The 20,359-nt window shown below is 37.8% G+C and overlaps 2 protein-coding genes across 2 annotated transcripts; one reads left to right on the top strand and one right to left on the bottom strand.

Moving 5' to 3' along the window:
• The first annotated feature begins 3,277 nt into the window (after positions 1-3,277).
• LOC131232420 (uncharacterized J domain-containing protein C4H3.01) lies at positions 3,278-13,241 on the top strand. The gene is made up of 5 exons (XM_058228644.1): positions 3,278-3,712; positions 8,353-8,427; positions 9,819-9,958; positions 11,275-11,412; positions 12,846-13,241. The coding sequence occupies exons 1-5, from the start codon at positions 3,454-3,456 to the stop codon at positions 13,053-13,055; spliced, it is 822 nt and encodes a 273-aa protein (XP_058084627.1). The 5' UTR covers positions 3,278-3,453; the 3' UTR covers positions 13,056-13,241.
• Positions 13,242-15,083: 1,842 nt separating this feature from the next.
• Positions 15,084-19,316, bottom strand: LOC131232412 (pentatricopeptide repeat-containing protein PPR5 homolog, chloroplastic). The gene is made up of 2 exons (XM_058228636.1): positions 18,836-19,316; positions 15,084-16,516 (listed from the first exon to the last, which is right to left on the bottom strand). The coding sequence occupies exons 1-2, from the start codon at positions 19,196-19,198 to the stop codon at positions 15,404-15,406; spliced, it is 1,476 nt and encodes a 491-aa protein (XP_058084619.1). The 5' UTR covers positions 19,199-19,316; the 3' UTR covers positions 15,084-15,403.
• Between the last annotated feature and the right edge of the window lie 1,043 nt (positions 19,317-20,359).

Below are 20,359 nucleotides of genomic sequence, written 5' to 3'. Positions count from 1 at the left end.
TTGGACAAACTAATTTTTGTAAATGAAATATTAAAATCATTTTTAAGGGCCTTTTTGGATTAGAGGTAAACTAAGGGAAGTGAGGGAAAGCAAAATAGTAACTTAAGCAGAAAATAACTTGACACCGCATTAGGGGAAGGAAATCCCTTGCAATCATATATTTTGTCATTAAAAATAAAGTCCTAAAAATACTTTTCTTTTGCATTTTTTTTTTAAAATTTTTAAATGTTAGGATGGGAGGTAAACTAGGAAAAGTATAAAATAAATAAATAAATAAATACCTCTTTTTTCTTCCATTTTTGTTACTTAAGATATCATCTTAAAAGAAAGCATTTTTTCTAACGCCTGTGCAAGGGAAAGAATGGATGGTTGATCAAGAAGAGGAAAAGAAAGGAAAATGGGTTTTAATTCCATTTCACACATGCAATCAATGTCGTACATCTAATCAGGTAAAATTGGCTGTCTTACGTTATTCGATTGAGTTTACCTTTAGCCCGAACAAATCTTAAATAATATTTCTATTTATAACCTATCTATAATTGGTTGTCCGTTTGCACCATCATAAATCACAAAATATAAAATAAAAAAAAATTATTTATTCTTTTGCTTTAAAAGTACTATGAATGTGAGTTTTCAAAGGGATATATATGGCACGGTTTAGCAAGGGTCATGCCGCACAATCAATCCCAACCTTTTCAATTCTATAGGCCATTGGATCATTAAATTTTCATCTTTTTAAGTTAATGTTTTAATATGAGTTAAGATAAATAAATGTATAAAGTGAATGTCATAGGATTCTTGAGATTGACTCCCGGAAACCTTCGTCTTACTTGAATAAATAGATTTAAAAAACAATGTTTTCTATTATCATGATGCTCATATCGTCTTTTAAAATGTAAGATGACATTGGAAGCTTTTCTTCATATCTAAGCGTATTAATTTACTGGGTAAAACTATCCTAGCCACTTATATTAAATGGAGTATAGATATATACGTTGGTTGTATTTTAGGTGGCATGTGAAATCATTTTAAAGCTTCAAATTTGTGGACAATGGGAGATTTTTTTATTTTTTATTGTTAACTTGTTAGTACACAACACTATCAGTTCACAATTAACAACCCCTACCAAGAATCAATACCAAAACCTCTGTGTTGCAACGAGGTATCCTTCAGTCATTCTACCAATTAAGCTATGGATTAGGGTGTGACAATGAGAGATTAAATTGCCATATAAGATTGGTTGAACGATCCTAATAGGACCCTTAGATGTTTTTTATTTTCAAGGGTCCAATAAATATCTGATTATCCGATAGTCAGAAAATCAAATAAGAATGATAAATCTAAACTGGTATCCATAATTTGGACAGTTTAATTTAAATGCTTGTATAACACTAAGTGATTTCTAAGTGCTTGCGTATCATCAACCACACTTTGCCAGAGTATTTTTTTTTTTCTCTGTTACACAGTTTGCGAGAATGGTTTGGATTTATGATTTGAGGGCCCAGGTGTACATTGGGAATTGTTTGGCTAGGCACAACCGTCCAGTTATAGCAGATCCATAGCCTCAACGTAGATGTGCAGCTAGTTGTCTATAGTTACTGGAGCTGTTGATCTGATGGGCCGCTCCATGAATGGGCCTGATCTTGACCTTGACGGGCTACCAACTTGATATGGCGCCAGTGGGAATGAAAAATAGACGGTCCACAAAAAAAGGAGCATGAAAATGAGCAACTTCCAGGGCTCCCGTGATCACGACTTCTAAATATTGCTTTTGACTAACCAGATCCATGGTTTTGATAGCCTAACTGGTATCTGGCATATGGGACTGTTATTTCGGGTGGTCACGTTGTAAGTGATGTTCCAAAAACAAGAGGATTGGACCATCCAATCAGTGGCCTGCCAAAGGGAAAGGCTGGAGCAATGGTCGACATTCAATCAGCAAAACTCACAACTGATGATGGCCAGAGTTGTCCAAAACAGAAATTCTTCTAGCCTGTATTACGTTCACGTATGTGGTCATTAGATCAATGGTCCCAATCACCACACAAGTTTGCCATGTATAATGCCACGTGGGAGCTGCACCGAACTTATATGACGCAAGTTGCACGTAACATTTCTCAAGGATGGAATCGATGAATAATATCATATATCACACCCCACGTGAGAAAATTACCAATGTAAACTCCACCCTTTATCCAGCGTCTTTTATGAAGATCCAAAACTCATCTTTCCAACTTAGACCTTTTACGTACGGACAGAGCATTTGAAGACGAAAATACCCCTTGCTTACGGTTATAATCCGTAGCCATATGTCTACAGAAACGAAAAATACTTTTAAAAGCAGGGGTATTTGCGTCTTCAAATGCTCTTTCAGCACTAAAAGGTCTAATTTGGGAAGGTAAGTTTTGGATTGTCATAAAGATGCTGGATTAAAGGTAGAGTTTACAATGGTAATTTTCTCATATCATGTATCCGGCCGCTCCATCTTCGCACGGTATACGCGCGTTTTAAGTTCTTTCAAGTAGCCCATGGTTCAGTCGATAAATACTAAAAAATCTCTTGGAAGATCCCGGCTACCATGTTAAGACCTGTTTAAGCTAAAATATAGAGAGTTTCTGTAACTTTTATTAACCGTCCATCTGTAAGCAGCAAATCGAAAGGTCAAGATTGTCCTCCCAAGTACACTTTGGAGGTATGGTGCACCTACCGTTGGACACAACAGACAGACGGTGTGGATTACAGAACCTTGAGCCCACTGTCAGAACTGAAAACCTCGTGTAACATGCGAAGATGCCGGCCACGTATATGCGACTCCTCTTGAAGAGATATGATACGTATGCACTGAGAAATTATACAAGTGTAATTTGTGGAACCCACTTTTGAAACTGTCAGTACCAAAATCAGATTGGTTGGATGACCCCAACGATTTATTCGTAGACACTTTTGTTAAATTTGGACCGTTGGATATTTTTCATTTGTGACCGTTCAATCAATATCCGCTAATCGGATAATCAGATAATCAAATAACCGCAATTCTGTGTCCATAATACTTTTAAACGGGTAACTATAATGTGTACAGTTTAATTTAACTTCTTTGCATGAGAGGCGTGCAATTTGCAAGTGCATGCGTATCATCTATCACACTCTGCCAGAGCATCGAAGTTTTTGGTCTTTTTCCCATTCTTCATTCTCATTTCTGAGAAGAGATTGCGTCTGGGTTTCAAATTCTCTTCTCATTTTAAAAAAAAAAAATAAAAATAAAAATTCTTTTTTCCTTTTTTTCATATTTTTACCTTTCGTCTTTCTTTCTCACTCTCACCTCTTTCAATCGATCCTCACATGAAACCCTAGAATACCCTTATCCATCTCTCCTTAAAACCCTATACTCTCTCTCTCTCTCTCTCTCTCTCTCTCTCTCTCTCTCTCTCTCTCTGTATCAAAAGGAAAGCAAGCATGAGCAATCTCAGAGCAGCAGCTGTCTGTCGCCCTCACCTTCTCTTCTCCTCCTTCCTCTGCAGCTGCAGGCACCAAAACCACCTTCGATTTCCTTTCCAGAAACCTAATTTCCACGTTTCGTCACCCTCCGTATTCTCTCCTTGCTTCGATCCCCTTGAATTCCCGAGGATCGATCCAGCATCTCGTTTCAATCCAAAGAGAACGGTCGCCAGGGCTTCCACATGGAAATCGGAGAAGTCACCCTACGAAACGCTCGGTAATTGTCTAAATCCTTCTCTCTGGAATCAATATTCTGTTTTTTTCTTGTCCATTCTTTCAGTTATTAGGAGTATCTTCTAGAATTTCAATTCAAAAATTTCGTGGAATTGGATGAAGTTACGCAGAATATTGCAATTCTTGATGTGCAATGGTGGGGTCGTTTGGCAACCTGGAATTTGTCCTTCTGGAATCCAATTTTCATGTTTGGCAACCTGAGATTTGGTTGGTAATTCAATTCCTGCAGGAGGTCAAATCCTTCCTTTAAGCCATTTGCGATTCTTTCTAAATCGCTGGCTTGCTGATTCCTGGGAATTGGATTCCAGTTGCAAGCTGCCAAACACGACTAACGGAATGAAATTCCCTGGAATCCAGTTCTTACTAATTTTCAAATTCTGGGTTGAACTAATTTTCAAATTCTGGGTTGCCAAATGACCAATTGGCTTCCTTGTAGTTGGATGTTGATAAAATCCTGTTTCATTTTTTTCATTTTTCAGCATTCATTTTTCTCTTTCTTCTTGATGTAGATTCCAGTGTAACTATATGCTGCTCTGGAAGATGATGGTGGATCAAACTCTTAGTGACTTAACTAATTGTCTTGCTATCAGACATTTGTTCTTGCTTCAGTAATGTTCACCCAGAAAAAAAAAAAAAAATCATATTTCACTTTATTATTATTGTTATGAGAATAAACGTATACATCAATCCAGAATGTTTAATTTGGGCCCTGTTGTGGATAGATATGGTTCGAAAATCCAAATGATTAAACAATCTAACCATCTGACAAGTGGCCATTGGATGGATCGTTAAAGGAAGAAGGTCAGCTGTCCTTAACTACTATGAAAAATCAGATGGTAGGATCGCCGATTGCTGTAATAATCAGGAGATGCGCCATCAACAATGAGCCCACAATTCAGAGTATTTGGGATCGAGTTGATTGACGTATGCGACACATATGATGGGTGTGTGGATTTGATTGGTGATACATTATAAGAGTTTCATACATTTCTTCCAAATTTTATGTAATAATCAGTTCTATGAGATGCCAATGCAGAAATGCCTCTTTTATGGAAAATTTCCTTTTTGCAATTGTTAATAATTTGGAATGGTTTGGAAAACTTCTTGCATTCTGTCAGTAGAGGCTGCATATTGCAGGACAATAGCTTGAAGCCTGTAAATCTGTTCTTTTTGGGCCTTTACTTTGTTCAATTTTGTTTAGTTCAATATTTGCCTGATGGAAAAAGCTGCTTGCATTCCATCACTATAAGTTGCATTGCTGCAGGACAATTGTCACGCCCCAAAATCCGGGTACAGAGTGTGCACCCTCAGACCTGAGTTTTGGTTCGTAACTTATACACAAGTATACCAACTTAATTCTTTAATTAGTTTAATCGCATGTGATATTTACATTCAATATAAAGTCTACCATAATCTCAATCACACATACATAATACATAACACCAATCAACTAAGCATTTGTAAATCTTGATAATCCTTAAAAATAAAATAAACCTTAAAATTATTCATTTATTATACCATTATACTATAATGATATCTATTCCATGCTAATATTGGTCTAAAGAAATAAAGTTAAATAATTCCTTAAAGTCTCAAAATGAATACCAGTATGCATTATTCGTTAATTAAGCTGTGCTAACAAAATAAAACATATAATTAAAAATTTTCTAATGCAGCCACTTCATCCTTGAATAGGTATGGCCATTTTTCCGGTGGGTCGTGTTCAGGTACAGTAGATCCTTCTGGTTCTTGCGCCACGTCATCTGCTAATGGCTCCTCTGTATGGTTTTTCCATCAATAAAAAAAAAAAAGCTGGCCAGGCTTAGTGATATAACCCAGCATGGTTCATAATCATAATAATTAAAATAATGCAAAAATACATGTACAAAGATATGAATGTAAAATGGGGTATGAATGCATCAGATGGGGTGATCGTCCATCTGCTTGGGTTGGAGGTCGTCAACCCGCATCCACCCGTTGGGTAGGCTTCCACCTTTCGGTAGGCTTGGGCATAGCCCGCATCTGGTAACGCTCTACCAGGATCGACATTTCTTCTAGGGAGGGCCCCTAGGATCGACCATGCATTATGCAATGCAATGAATAAGGGATGATAAGCAAATGCGTATTTTCATATTTGGCATAGTTGTCTCAATTAAAATATTCACATATAAATTTATCGTACAAAAATATTCAAACCAGTAAATAAATCAAACAATCACAATGATTTATTTTAATTTTAATGAATTATGAGACAAGTTGGGTTACTCACCTGAGTTTGGTAGTGTTGACTCTGCAATGTAATTAGGTTGATTTGAATGTCGGGGTCCTATCAATTATATCAACGGTATTATTATTCATTTATTTGTATTACATGGTGGGGCCCACCTTTGATTAACATCCTAGTGGCCAGATCCAAAATAATTAAGTAATTCAAATTTATATTCTATTTTTTTTTCTCCCTCACAAGATTTTAAAATTGAATGATAATTACTTGATCAGGGTGGTCCATCGAATGGTCAGATCATTCAGATTCTTGAGGTCTTGTCATGTTTTACCTCTATGCATTTGAGGAGTGGTGTGGATCTAACCACACATTCACCAATGGCCCATCTTGACCTTCTACGCCAAGTGATAGCAACACTTGCGCAAAATATCCAAGATTCCTTTATCAAACACTTCTAGGTCTAACTAATGTGGCCCATCTGATGGTTAGATTGATCTGAATATTAGGGCCTTTGTATAATTTGGCCTTAGGGATCATATGATCCGTACAGACCAAATCTAATTTGATCAGATGCGCACCAACTACAATTACATAATTTTAGGTTCACCTCACCTTTAAAGGGCCTCCACCCATAATCCAATACAATGAACGTGTGACCAATCCACACCGTTCATTGCATTCACCGAATCAATTTATATTAGATATATAAAAATACTAGAATGAGGACGATATACATACCCGATGTAAGCACTCCAAAGTTTTCTTTCTCCCTTTCTCTGTTGTCGCAGGTAGCCTCTTTGTTAATATTTTAGTTTGACTAGAACTCTTTTTATCTCGAGAGATGCGAGGAGTGTTTAGAGGTATATTTAAACTAAACGAGTTAAAGATTTAGATAGGATAGGAGATAAGGTAGATTTAAAATAAATAAATAATAATAAAGATAAGATTAAATATATATATATATATATATATATATATATATATATTTATTAATATTATTAAATTATTCACGGCCCTTACAACAATTGCTTGAATCCTGTAGATTCTACTCCTCTTTGGAGGTCTTTTATGTGGTTCAATTTTGTTTAATTGAAAGATACTGTGGCATTTAACTGAGGATATGGTCCTTGATAGAGTGGAATGGCGGAACATGATTTGTGCAACTGATCCCAATTAGTTAGGATAAGGCTTAGATGATAATGACGATGATGATGCATGTATTCTTGCATGTGAATGTGACGATTCAAGTACAACCGATACGGAGGGTGACGAAATGTGTATACCAACAAATACATGTACCCATTCAGATGCATGAATAAAGAAACATGCAGGTGCTACATCATCCTGATGAGCATATCCAAACATGCATGAATACAAATGTATATATAAACGGCTACATGTACACATTCACATGCAAGAATACATGCATCATCATCGAATTTTAAAAAAAGGGGCCAAAAATTCATGCGTAAATAGAAAAAAATAATAAAAAATTATTAAATGGCACCCCAAATCTGTAAAATGCACATTAACATGTTATACTATGATTAACACATCATATGACATGATTAAAACAGCAAAACATATTAAAAAAGTATAAATACCTATTTTTGACAAATTTCTGAAAAATGGCCCACCGAGCTTTGATTAAAAAAATCTATAATATAATGTGTTTTTATCTCAAATACCTAGCCAAGGTTGGTCGAAATTAGTAGTAGAAGAAGTGAGAAACAGTTTGGAAGCAAGAAGTTTCAAAAAACAGCAAAAACAGAGCTAAAAATAAAAAAAGAAAAAAGTTACCGTTACGGGCCCATAACGGCCCGTTACGGCCGTTACACCCCGTAACGGGCCCGTATCGGCCGATACGGGTACAAAATCGGGTATCGGCCGATACGACCCCGAAACGCGTAACGGTTCCTACTGTTACCGTTACGTATCGGCCGTAACGGCCGATACGTAACCATTTTGGCACACCTTGATACTCATTTGTATGCATGCGTTTTTGTACTTTGTAGTAGGGGGATGTGCATAGAGCCTTTTAGTTCAGGATCATACCCCATATCCCATTTCTTTACCTGTGCTGATGTAGCAGGAGATACAACTTGTATAGTAAATATATTATATAGGCTTTAGTCATCTAGTCAATTTTGTACCATAAGGCTGGACTGCTTGGTCTCATGAGTCATGATTTAATTTCATTTTTCCAATGCTCCTTTGTTACCACATGCAACTTTCTGTTTGTTTGTGACACTTATGCATTGATAATACATGAAGTCGCAATTTAATAGTCTGTTCTTCCATGCTAATTTGGCATTAAATAACACAGAGATCTTTCATTTAATTTGTGCACATAGGTGTCCAACTGTGTGATTTTATTTTGCTTTGTTTCTAATGTGCAGAGTTGGAAAGGGATGCTGATGAGGAGAAAATTAAATTTGCTTATAGGCGACTGGCTAAATACTATCATCCAGATGGTTTGCTTCTTTATCTCAACCTATGTGGTGTCTTCAAACGTGAATTGCTGCATTCTTCAGTGGTGGTACTTTGTTCCGATTTAAAAATTGATAATAACAGTGTTCAGAATGTCTACATCGTTACATGTATCAATGACTTGGGATACGGAAACATGTATCAATATCGTCGATAGTATCGGAAGGTAAAATATTGTTGCCTAAGAAAACATTGGGGAAACATTAGGAAAATGGTGAAAAATTTCAGTGAAACTTTGGGAAACATTAAAAGACATGATTACACACTCATAACTCAAAATATTACAAAAAACAACTATACAAAATAGATCTCCATTGTGTAAGGGTCCAAATTATGTGTTGTTGGACAAAAATATTTAATTAATAATATGATGCTAATGCACTAATTTTTAAGAAATAATGCAACAATGCATCGCATATGATGCACCAAATTTAAATCATTCCCATGAAAGATCCAAAAAAATAAAATAAAAAATGAAACACTTGTGGTTTTTTTGTTTTTTATTTTCTGGAAATTTTCTGGTATTATGTTGGTATCATTGGTAATATCAATAATGGCGCATGATATTGATGATGCAGTGTATTTTGTCAAAGGGATTTTGCCTATGTCTTGTGATATCTTCGATACATGCAATGATATCATCAATAATATCAATGGTATCTTGCAAATTTTATTTTACCCCTAGTATTTGTATCGTAACCCAGCAATACTGATAATTTTGTCGATATTATCAATAATATTAATATCGACAGTACCAGGATCACTGTTGATAAACCTGATTGTATATTTGTGCTCTCTTCAGTCTTCCCTGTACATTTTTATGCTTTTCAGTAGAAATTCATCATCTTTCATTTAAGTTATCCTTACTGCATACATGGTACTGAAATTGACTTGTTTCAGTTTTCTTTTATGAAAACCTCCTTCAAAATTATGTTTTAGTGGGTTATGCAAAAGTTTTGTATTTTCCATTGGAAGGATCAGGGTATTGGTCTGGCATGACAGGATTCACTTCTCTTCCGAACAATGGAATTAGAAATTTCTTCTGATTTTCATGCATCGGCCACAAATCATCATGATTGTGTGGTTAGGAGATGATGCTCCTTGCGATTCATATGCAGTAAGCATTGAATATGCTTTTGGGGAATGTGCTAGACCAACCTTTACTTTGGTTACACTAGTGAGGCTTTTTTGGAAGCTGCCCTATGTAAGAAATTCTGTAGCTGCCAAGTTTTATATTGTGACCTTGTTTAGCATTCATTGTTATCTTTTTTTTTTTTTTTTAGTTTTTTTTGGTCTTCAGATATTTTGCATGTGCTTCATGTTCTGTATCAGTGCCTTGATCATTAGCTGATAGATTTTTTTTCCCTTTGTTAAGTGTATGATGGTAGAGGGACACTTGAGGAAGGGGAAACAGCTGAAGCTCGATTCATTAAGATCCAAGCTGCTTATGAGTTGCTCATAGATGAGGAGAAGCGGAGGCAATATGATAGAGATCATCGTGTTAATCCAATGAAGGTTCGATTTCTATTTTCCATGTCATTCTTGTGTCTCTAAGTCTCTAAATAACTTTGGCTAATTTTATTTCCTTTACAATTTTTATGCATGTTATTTATCAATTATCCAAACAGATGCTTCCCTATTTGTTAAACAGAGGAAGGGCTTGCAGTGTTTGCTGCCCAAGTAAACACTTGTGCTATTCTTCTAGACAGAGCACATGATTCAAAATATCAACATAGATAATGGTTGCAGAAGTTGACCAGCGGAAATGCCAAAGTAAAAAAAATAAATAAATCAAATGCTTGCTTAGTATGCTCTAGAGAATATTTTCAACTTTAAGCTTGAGGCAGAATTTTTGTGTGCTTAATCTGATCGCGTTATTGCTAGATAAGGAATTGATAAATCATTTTTATTGCAACCAGAATCTTATGGTCTTTGCACATTCAATTCCAACATAAAATGCAACTTGCGCTGAGTAAAGCTTGCCCCATGATTTTAAGCAATTAATTATATTTATAAAAAATGGATCAATAATTAGTACAATTGTATTTGCCAACAACCTTGGCTGAATAATTATAAATGGAACTTACTGGGACTTTTAGTTCCACTCATTTGATACATTACAGTTGTGCTCAAATTTATATGTTAGGTAAGGATGATGATGGTGCCTTCTTGGTACTCAGCCGGAAAATCGTCTATTTTGGGCTCTCAATGCACTGATCCATCCCAGTATTTGTCAGCAGCCCTTGCTTAGTAGATGTGAATTATTGTAAGTTGGTAGGCTATGGAATCCAGTTGCAGCCTTATTCTCAATTACAAGCTGAGATACGGCCAGATTATTTATATGCTTTTTGAAAACATCAAATGCGGACTGTGTTTATTTGTTTATTTCCATTGTATTTATTAATTTCCTTACCTGTGTGAAGTTATTATGTAGAACAAACATCTTATATAAGATACCAAAAAAAAAGAAAAAAAGAGAGGAAAGAATAGAAAAAAGAAATTGCTGTTCGAAATATCAAATAACCAAGCTGATTGTTTTAGCTGAACAAAATGCAGACTAGTCTCTTAGGCTGTTAGCTTATTCAGTTCTTTAGAATATTTGAGTGTAAAAGAAATTAGAACTTACATTTGATGACTGTTGAGTTCATTTTAAAACATGACTGATAGAAATAGCATGGTAAACCATTGACTGATTATATATAGAAAGTCGAAGATGTTACATGGATAGTTTTCTTATGGGTATTGCATTTGGTGCTTCTTTGTATCATTTTACTTAGTGAATAATATGCCTCTTTTTTTCCCCTCTTGCTCTTCTGTTATCACCTCATCAGGCTTCTGAAGCATGGATGGAGTGGCTGATCAAAAAGCGAAAAGCATTTGATCAGCGGGGTGATATGGCCATTGCGGCTTGGGCTGAGCAACAGCAGCGTGAAATGAATCTCCGCGCACGTCGTCTTTCTCGTTCTAAGGTTAGAAAGTACTTTGTTCATATGATTGTTATTTAAAGTATGTCCAGTCCATCATTTCACCAAGATCCCATCATGCAAATGCATTGCTTGTGGAGTGTGCCTGTTGCATTTTCTGTTCTGCTTTCAATGGTCCATTCAGGACTGTGGTTTTTCAAGAACAATGCCGTGATAATCTTACGTTTGCTGGAGAGAATACACAAGGTTGTTGCTCACTTGGACTTTTTTTTTTTTACACACGCACACACACCCCCACTCACTTGGACTTGCAACCTACATATGTGCAGATTAATTATTCCAGGAATTCTTTCTTATACTCATTCAAGTTAGGTACTTGAATTGAACAGTTTCCTACTGACCGGTTGTTTCTGTATTGACCGAAACTCAGTGATCGACCTGAAATTTGGCTGTGTCAACTTGACTCGGTGGGATTTTGAGCTGAGTCACCAAGAAACTCTGTCAAGGAAGACTCGGTTCTGAATTGCCACGACTGATTCTGTTGGCTCACCAACTTGGTTGACTTGATGCTACTCGGTGTGACTCGAACCGAGTCACTTGTCGAGTCAGATGGATTTTTATTTAAAAAGTCAAAGTGAGTGACGAGATCCAAATGCCCGACCCCACAAGCTAGATATGCATGTGGTACGAACTTCCCATGCACTATTTTCAAGATAGATGCAGCCATTATTTTATACTTGTACAAGTAAACACATTTTCTTAATCTAATCACTTAGTTTAAGTATTAAATATTGAGCGATTTGAGTCGAGTCTTCAGATCAACCTGACCTAGCTGCAAAAGTAGGAGTTTTCCTTTTCTTTTTTTGGTGGGTTTTTGAGAAACTTGCATTTGTAATACTTTCAGAACAGCATACCAATGTATTTAAATATTATCTGCTCAATGTATTTAAATATTATGTGCCTTGTACGATGGTTGCCTGCACAAGGAATTGTATGATTTCTGACCTGAGGATATGCAAGTATTCTCAGGTTTTCACTTTGTACAAGTAGGGTAATCAATACAAGTGATCAGAGCTGTTCCTTTTGGTGGCTCCATCATGGATGGACCTTGCCCCAAAATCTCCTGGAGAAGGTTCTATCAATTCAATCACTTGTCTCTTTTCAGTTGAATGTATGCATCTTTTCTGAGCCGTGTGTTTCCAGGCAACTAATTGAAGGGTTATATATAATATTGTCAAGTCAGTTTAGGGGCATGGACCATCCACTGGATGGCCTATCAATTTGATGGTTTGGATCCCATAACAATGGGCCCTAATTTCTCCACTTGCACTTTCTTTCTTTTTTTCCCCCCTCCACTTTGCACGGTATTGCATAATTCCATATCCCGTTTGTTCAGAATAGATGAGTGACGAATAGAATAAATTTCTGTTGATTGCATCTTCACAGAAATTTCTCCTCCTGTTTTGTTGTGATTTCAGATAGATCCAGAGGAAGAGAGGAGGATATTGGCTAAAGAAAAGAAGGCATCCATGGAGAATTTCTCAACTACCCTCAAAAGGCATACCCTTGTTCTGAAGAAGAGGGATTTAATGCGGAAGAAGGCAGCAGAAGAGAAGAAGAAGGTAATCAGTCAGCTTCTAGCTGCAGAAGGCCTCGAGCTTGATAGCGACAATGATGAAGCATTTTAGAGTATATTTTTTTCCTTTTACTTGTTAGGGTTTTATTTTACCTGTTAGTGGACTTGGCTCTCTATGAAAACATGAGACAAGGCTTCTACTGAATTGCATATTTCTTTTGTACACAACTGTATATATAATTGTTTCAATATCTTCAAAAGAAAAAAATAAAAAAAAGGATGAGAAATGCCTCTCTCTCTCTCTCTCTCTACAATTGATTAATGGAGTGCTTTTTTTTTTGGGTTCTTTTTCAAATTTCATGGCATATAGAAGTATCCGACAGCCACACCATAAGATGTCCTTTGCTGAGAATATCAGATGAGAGAAATGGATCCCATAACCCAAAATGGGGCTCTATTGATCATCTTTTTAGCATATATAAATGAGAAACGATCACATATAGGCACTGCTTGTGAACTCCTTACCTGTGGTTGCTTTAGAACATCCCAGCCATAGGTGGGCACCATGAAGATAATTGCTGATGAAATTCAGCTGGACTAGCAGTCCAGACCATCAAAATCAGTGGACCGCTGACTCCAACTCAATGGACTGGTGTGGCCCACCTAATGAGTTACCCCAGTAATCTTCATTGTGTGGCCCGTCTTTTGCGCTCCCAAGATCACGTGGAGTGGGTAAGACGGTTGTATGTGAATGTTTGCATATATAGTACCTGTATGTGATCAGGTCTGTCCGGAAGCTTTGTCAATGTTGATAGAAGGGAAATATCAGGAGGGGAATGATGGCCCACTAAATCTTTTGTAGCCGAGGTTGACAAATTGGAGCTGCCAAATATTGGATTGCTAGAAGTATGCGGGCATCTCTCTAATAGGTGGTGATGAGCGGTTTCTGGACGACTATGATTTCTTCAATGTGTGTAGATGGCCTCATGGCCATGAGGGTGTGCATCTTGTACTTGTTTAGGGCTTTGATGGCTTTCTTCAATGGAATATCTGTTTGGAGCAGTGAAACTCAAATCAAGGAAAATCAATTTCAGTACCATCTGAAAAATAAAATCAGCAAACATATGAAAAGTTCAATAAGACTATGAATATAAACCAAGCCCCAAGACAGAATTACATCTTCAATTCAATTACTGGCAGATCTGATCACCCATACACACAAGAAGAAGAAGAAGAAGAAAAAGAAAATGCATTTTACTGAAAAATGCTCCCAGGTTCTCTAGAAAGTTGGTGATTGTTGCAAAGAAACCTTGCAGAAATTCCCCATTGCCAGAAAAAGGAGTTCAGTGAGCCTTGTGGCCTCAACAGAAACCTACGCGCCGCGTTTGTGGATGCACAAAAAATCAAGAGCACCAAGTTTGATTCTGTTTTCCCACTCTTTTCAACCCAAACCTCATTTTTGGGATATCAATAGGGGTCTTCTGGTTCTGATCCCAGTCCCCCTAAAATAGATCATTCTCAACCAGTACGAATACAATTACTTTTGTCCCAGTAGTGGCATTTTAGTAACTGTAGCAAAGCAACGTTCCAAGTTAACATTGGGATGTGCCATAGCCAGAAAATCATATTGATTGGGATGATCCTAACCACAAATTTGGTGATGCTAATCAATGGGTAACTATTGGTGAATTTTCACCTGTCCTTTTGCAGGCTACCGACCAGGCAACTTGCTGCCATTTTGGGCAATGGTCTGTCAATTGGGGCTCATCTGATCGGTGGTTCTGATCATATGCACATGTGTGCCCTGTCATATTCAGTTGTCTAAAAATTACGAATTAATAGCTGAAATCCAGTTGAAAACAACAAGAAATTTATCACAACTTCTTACTCCATTGGCATGATTTTGGGTTAAACCATCCAATTTGCAGGCCTCTGATTGGATGACGTATGTAATCTGGCCACCTTTATTTTCCGTTTCAACACGGCATCTCGGCAAATCTAGAGTCCTGATCACTGGACCCTAATGGCACATGTATGGTAGAGATATTCTGGAATGCTCTTCATGAACTCTGTGAAGCGCAAGCACCACTGCTGCTTTTCTCAAAAGAAAGTGTAAAAAAAATCCTTCTTAAGAAAGACCTTCGAAAGAAACTATCAGCTTCTTTCTGTCAAAGAATCGTAAATCATTGTTGAATTCAAAAGACATACAACATGACCGTCAGACAAAAAAAAAAAAAAGGAAAAAAAGAGAGAGAAAAAAAAAACACAATACAAGAACAAGGCAAGGCAAATGCCCAATTCAACAATTATCAGCAATGGTCAACGCATCCATAAGCATGAAGCACATTGCAGCTGCACCCTTCGACGCAAAATCCAACTTCTTAACAACAACCTGTCTTTTCAAGTTAAGCCAACCCAAGTTCTTGCAACAATGTGTACCAAGGGAGTTTCTCAGGTTTGCTATGTCTTTGCACTAATCTGTGGTGGGTTTGAAACATTCAAGTCATGATCAGACCCTGATCTTGTTTGGGATGAACCAAATGCTCCCAAGGCCTCCAAAAAGAACTTCTTATTGGGAACAATACCGTCTTCATCCATGCGCTTTAGCAATTTCTGTTGCAGCTCTTTCATGTTGGCTTTCATGAAGGCCTTGTAAAGAAGTTTATATGTCGAAGCATCTGGCAACAAACTGTTACTCGATGCATAATCCAAAAGCATATCAGCTTCAGTTGGTAACCCATTTATGCAATAAGCATCAAGCATAGCATTCAAAGTCGAGACCTGCATCTCCTTCCCTGAATCTATCATCTCGCTGAACACTTCTCTTGCTCTTGAAACACAATCGCAATATCCGTAAGTTGTGATGAGACTTTCATATGTGATGTAGCTAGGTTGATAGCCCAACTCGGCCATTTTATCCAAAATAGATTCTGCCTTCTCTCTAAGCCTGGCCTTCCCATAGTTCATTATCATCGAATTGAATGTGGGTAGCGTTGGCTTCTCTTTTGACCTCAGCAAGCTCTTGAAGACCTGCTCCATCTTATCAAATGCTTGTCGCTTCCCGTATGCATCAATGAGTAGGTTGAATGTGATAATGTCTGGCTTACATTGATTGCTTTTCATGCGTGAGAGCACAGACTCCATCTCTTTTAGCATGCCATTCTTCCCATACGCATCCATCACCCCGTTGTAAGTATAGATGTCAGCTGAAACTATGCTCCCGTCGATATCCTTGAATAAGGCTTCGACCTGATTTACGTCCTGTGCCTGAGCATATGCTCTCAAAAGAATGTTGTAGGTTACGATGTTGGGCTTGCACCTTTCCATGCCTTTCATCTTCTCAAAGTATCCAATGGCTTTGGCCAAAGCTTTGGATTTATCTCGAGAATGCAAATGTGCTGTAATCAGTGCATTGTAGACTGAAGTGTCTGGCCTGCACCCACTACTACGCATCTCAGAGAAGAGCCACATTGCCATCCGTGTCTGGCCTTTCTTCCCCATCACGGATATCAACTTAGAATATACACCATTATCTGCTATATACCATCGTTGCTTCTGCATCCACCTGAATACCTGAAAGGGAGTCATGTAAAATGGAAGTTCAGATCATGCCAGTGGTGAGATGGCCCAACTACCGGGTTGTGAATTTAACTCCGTAGTGCGTGGACTACAAGACCGGGCCTCTACTGCCAAATCCAAAAACTACATAAGCTAATGAAAAACCAACATGAAGATGTTGTTTCACCATTCAAAGGACCCATGATCATACAAGCATATTACTTTACCTTCCCTACAATGATTACCAGCCAAATTCAAAAAGATTTTCTACTTGTATATTGGCAAACCAAAAATGGGTGAAACAAGATAATCAATCCTCAAAAATGAAAAACCCCAAAATATTTCAAAATAAAAACATCATCCACATCATCATCATCATCATCATCTCAAGCTTTATACCAAATAATTGGGGTCAGCTACATGAATCCTGTTTCACTATTCCACTCTATCACGGACCATATTCTCGGTTAAACCATAGGCCCTTAGGTTTTTCTTATGATCTCCATCCACATCCTTTTGAGCCTTCCCCTTGCCCTTTTAGATCCTTCAACTTGAGCCAGCTCACTCCCAACCGGTACAGTTCTTGGTCTCCATTGCACATGGCCAAACCATCTAAGTCTACTTTTCCTCGTCTTATTAGTTATTACCTATTGGTTTTACTTCTACGATCCTGCATTCATTTCTGATTCTGTCCTGCCTTGTTTTACCACTCATCCATCTCAACATCCTCATTTCAGCTACACGCTCATCCTATGAGCATGTTGTTCCTTAGCTGCCAAACATCTATCCCATAAAGCATGGCTAGTCTTACAGCTGCTATTCTTAACTGCCCAAAATAAAAATATTTTATAGAAAAACAAAAAACCAACTCCAAGGCATTGATTTCACAATTCAAAAAGTACCCATAATTCGAAACAACCAATATACTAAACCCGAAGATGGTTCTAAAACTTCGCAACTTGAATCTAAACTCAGCCAAATTAACTCACCTCAATGATATTTGGAACCAAGTCTAGGAAACTCGTTAATTAATGCGACTCGGATCTATAGAACTTGATGCGTTGGCTCGCTGATTCTGTTGACTCACAGTGACTCAAGCTGAGTCACTTGGTTATAAAACTAAAAATGATCAGAGTTTTGACCTTTGAATTCCCAACCCCACTAATGAAGTAAACACCTAGAAATGCATTTGCTTATTTTCACCATTTTATATTCTTCAACATAACTATTTTAAGGGCTAGACTCCTATTTCTAGCTTTACACCATTTGAAAAATGGCGGTGACTCATTTTCCCCACACACGGCATTGATGTACGACTATCCAGACCATATAAATTGTGGGTCCCAATTTTTTATTGAGAAAATATCAAAATCACACTGGTCAAGCAATCATAACCATCCAATTAATGGCTATGAAATGGATGGCTAAATGTCAGCAAGAAAAAAAAAAGAACTCCAGCCCCTATTTTTAAATATGAGAAATGCTCCAGTGCTCTCAGAGCACTATAACTTATACTACTCCTAGTTGCATTGGTTCATTTGTACGGTCCAAGCAATTGATGTAGAATTGTCCATTAAGTTTAGAACACATTTCATGGGCTACTAGTTAAAAATCACACTGATCAGATGATCTAATCTCATCATTAATTTGGTTTTTATCTTCTGTAGCCATCCATATTCCAACCCATGGATCGGGATGGTTACGATTGCCTTACAAAGGTGATTCTCTAGAATCATAGGCAATCCATAATGGTCCCTAACAAATAGATGAATAAAATTGTTCATTAGACCTTTTTTTTTAATTTTATTTTTTATTTTTTACACACGCACACACACCCCACACACTCACGCTGGTGGAATTTCACCACCTATGGGTACTCGAACCCTTGACAGGGAGTTGAAACTCCCGGGAGTCTACCACCCGGGCAAGAGTAAGGGCCCAATTGTTGATTAGACCTATTTTTATGTAAATGATCTCGACCACCATTTTTAACGCCATTGATCGGAAGGTTAATATCGTTGAAACATGCTTTGGACCTAATGAACAGTCATAGATCCATGGATTGGATGGTCCAAGTATCCCAATGCAACTAGGAACACTGGAGCAATTCTCTTTAAATATATTTAACTCAATTATTAAATACCAAGTTGAGTCTAGTGAAAACTCGACTGAGTCTTCCAGTCAATCTGACCCGGCTGGATATTTAGTGAGTCCACCCACCACATAGACAAGAAGGAAAAAGAAAGAGACCAACAATCAAACATTTAGAAGGCACCCAAAAAAGCTGAAAATTCCAATAAATAGAAAATTCATTTGAAGAGAAACAAAACCAACCTCGAGGCATCGAAGCCATTGATCTCTCTTCCCAAGCTCTTCGAAAAGGAGAAAGCAATGCTCCGTTCTAATGATCTTCACGTACTTACTCAGCGTCGACGCCAGCGGCTTCTCATCGCTGGAATTCCTCAGCAGAACCCGAACAAGATCTTCCGCTTCAGACCGCTCGCTGCTCTTCGTTACCTCTCTCCTCTTCGGCCGAGCTGAAACGCAGTAGATTCTGGTGATGGGTTCCTTCCGAAACCTCTCAGGAATCCGTGAATTGCATGGTTTGAGGCCTGAAATGGAGATTGCTCTGAAGTTGGAGATCAATGGAGAGGAAGATGGGAGTTGCAGGGAGAAGGTGGACAGATTTGGGTGCATTTTGAGAAGATTTGGAGAAATGGGTCATGCCATGGATTTTTCTATCAACGGATGGGATGATTCGTCGTACAAAGCGCTGAGGGTTGCAATGGGAAGGAGAAAGAAGGATGAGAAGAGAGGGAGAAGCTATGAAGTTCGCTCAGACCACACGTGTGTGGAGCTCAGCCCATTCACATGCGTTCACATGTGCGATATCTGAGCTTTTCATCATGTGTACACGTGTAAGATGGGGAGCCGATTAGGTGTTACCCTGACCGTGGGCCCACCTTGATGAATGTGTTATATATCCACGCGGTCTATTCGTTTTTCTATATCATTTTAAGGACATGGTCCTAGAAACTCAAGCAGATCTATGTCTGAGGTGGACCACACCACAAGAAACAGTAGTAATTGAATGTTTGCCATTAAAAAATAACCAGGGCCCACCTAGGGTCCACCTTAATGTTCATTTGCCATCCAAAGATGAGCTGGATCCAAAACTTTAATAGCTCAGTTTTTAATGGTTAACCACTACAGTTTTCAGTGGTGTGGTCCAACTTAAATTTGAATCTGCTTAAGTTTTGAGCTCTAAGTCTGGAAAAACGGATGGACAGCGTGGATATGCAACACAAATGAACCCTATTTTGGAATTCCAGTGGGAGGATCAGTCCCATACTTTTAACTGAACTCAAGAAAAGGGCTGCACACGAACCAAGTTAGCTAGGTTAGTTTGCTTGACTTGACTCAAAAAAGCTCAGTTTGGCGCGGTTCAAAACTGAGTTCGAGCCAAGTTGAGCTGATTTTTTCAGCTTGAAAAATTTTCGAACAGAGTTTGAGCTTGCCCGAGCTCGACTCGACTCAAATCGAACTCAACTCAAATCAAACTCGGATCGAATTGGTTCGGTGATTCCATTACTTTGATATTGATGTTACTCACTAAGTGTTTGATGAAATGACTCAATGAAGTGCCGGCTGGTGGCAAGGACGATATGTTTCATTAAACAAATACCATTTTTTCTTGATTTTGATGTTGCCTACAAGGTGTTTGATAAAATACTCATAAAACTGTTGCTAATATTTTACATACAGTGAGAATTTAAAAGCATAATCCATGTGTTTTGTGAAAATGCTGCACAGGAGAACTCGGCTCGAACTGACCTGAGTTGTTGATTGAACTGAGCC

The sequence above is a fragment of the Magnolia sinica genome, chromosome 2 (assembly GCF_029962835.1).
Source record: "Magnolia sinica isolate HGM2019 chromosome 2, MsV1, whole genome shotgun sequence".
Lineage (NCBI taxonomy): Eukaryota > Viridiplantae > Streptophyta > Magnoliopsida > Magnoliales > Magnoliaceae > Magnolia > Magnolia sinica.
This window is presented reverse-complemented; position numbering and strand designations above follow the sequence as displayed.

Bases quoted from the DNA above. Each gene is read 5' to 3' on its own strand.
- LOC131232420 (XM_058228644.1), top strand. From the start codon at position 3,454: ATGAGCAATCTCAGAGCAGCAGCTGTCTGTCGCCCTCACCTTCTCTTC. The intron at 3,713-8,352 runs GTAATTGTCTAA...TCTAATGTGCAG, and splicing joins GTCACCCTACGAAACGCTCG to AGTTGGAAAGGGATGCTGAT. The intron at 8,428-9,818 runs GTTTGCTTCTTT...CCCTTTGTTAAG, and splicing joins TAAATACTATCATCCAGATG to TGTATGATGGTAGAGGGACA.
- LOC131232412 (XM_058228636.1), bottom strand. From the start codon at position 19,198: ATGCACCCAAATCTGTCCACCTTCTCCCTGCAACTCCCATCTTCCTCT. The intron at 16,517-18,835 runs GTTGGTTTTGTT...ACTCCCTTTCAG, and splicing joins AATGGCTTCGATGCCTCGAG to GTATTCAGGTGGATGCAGAA.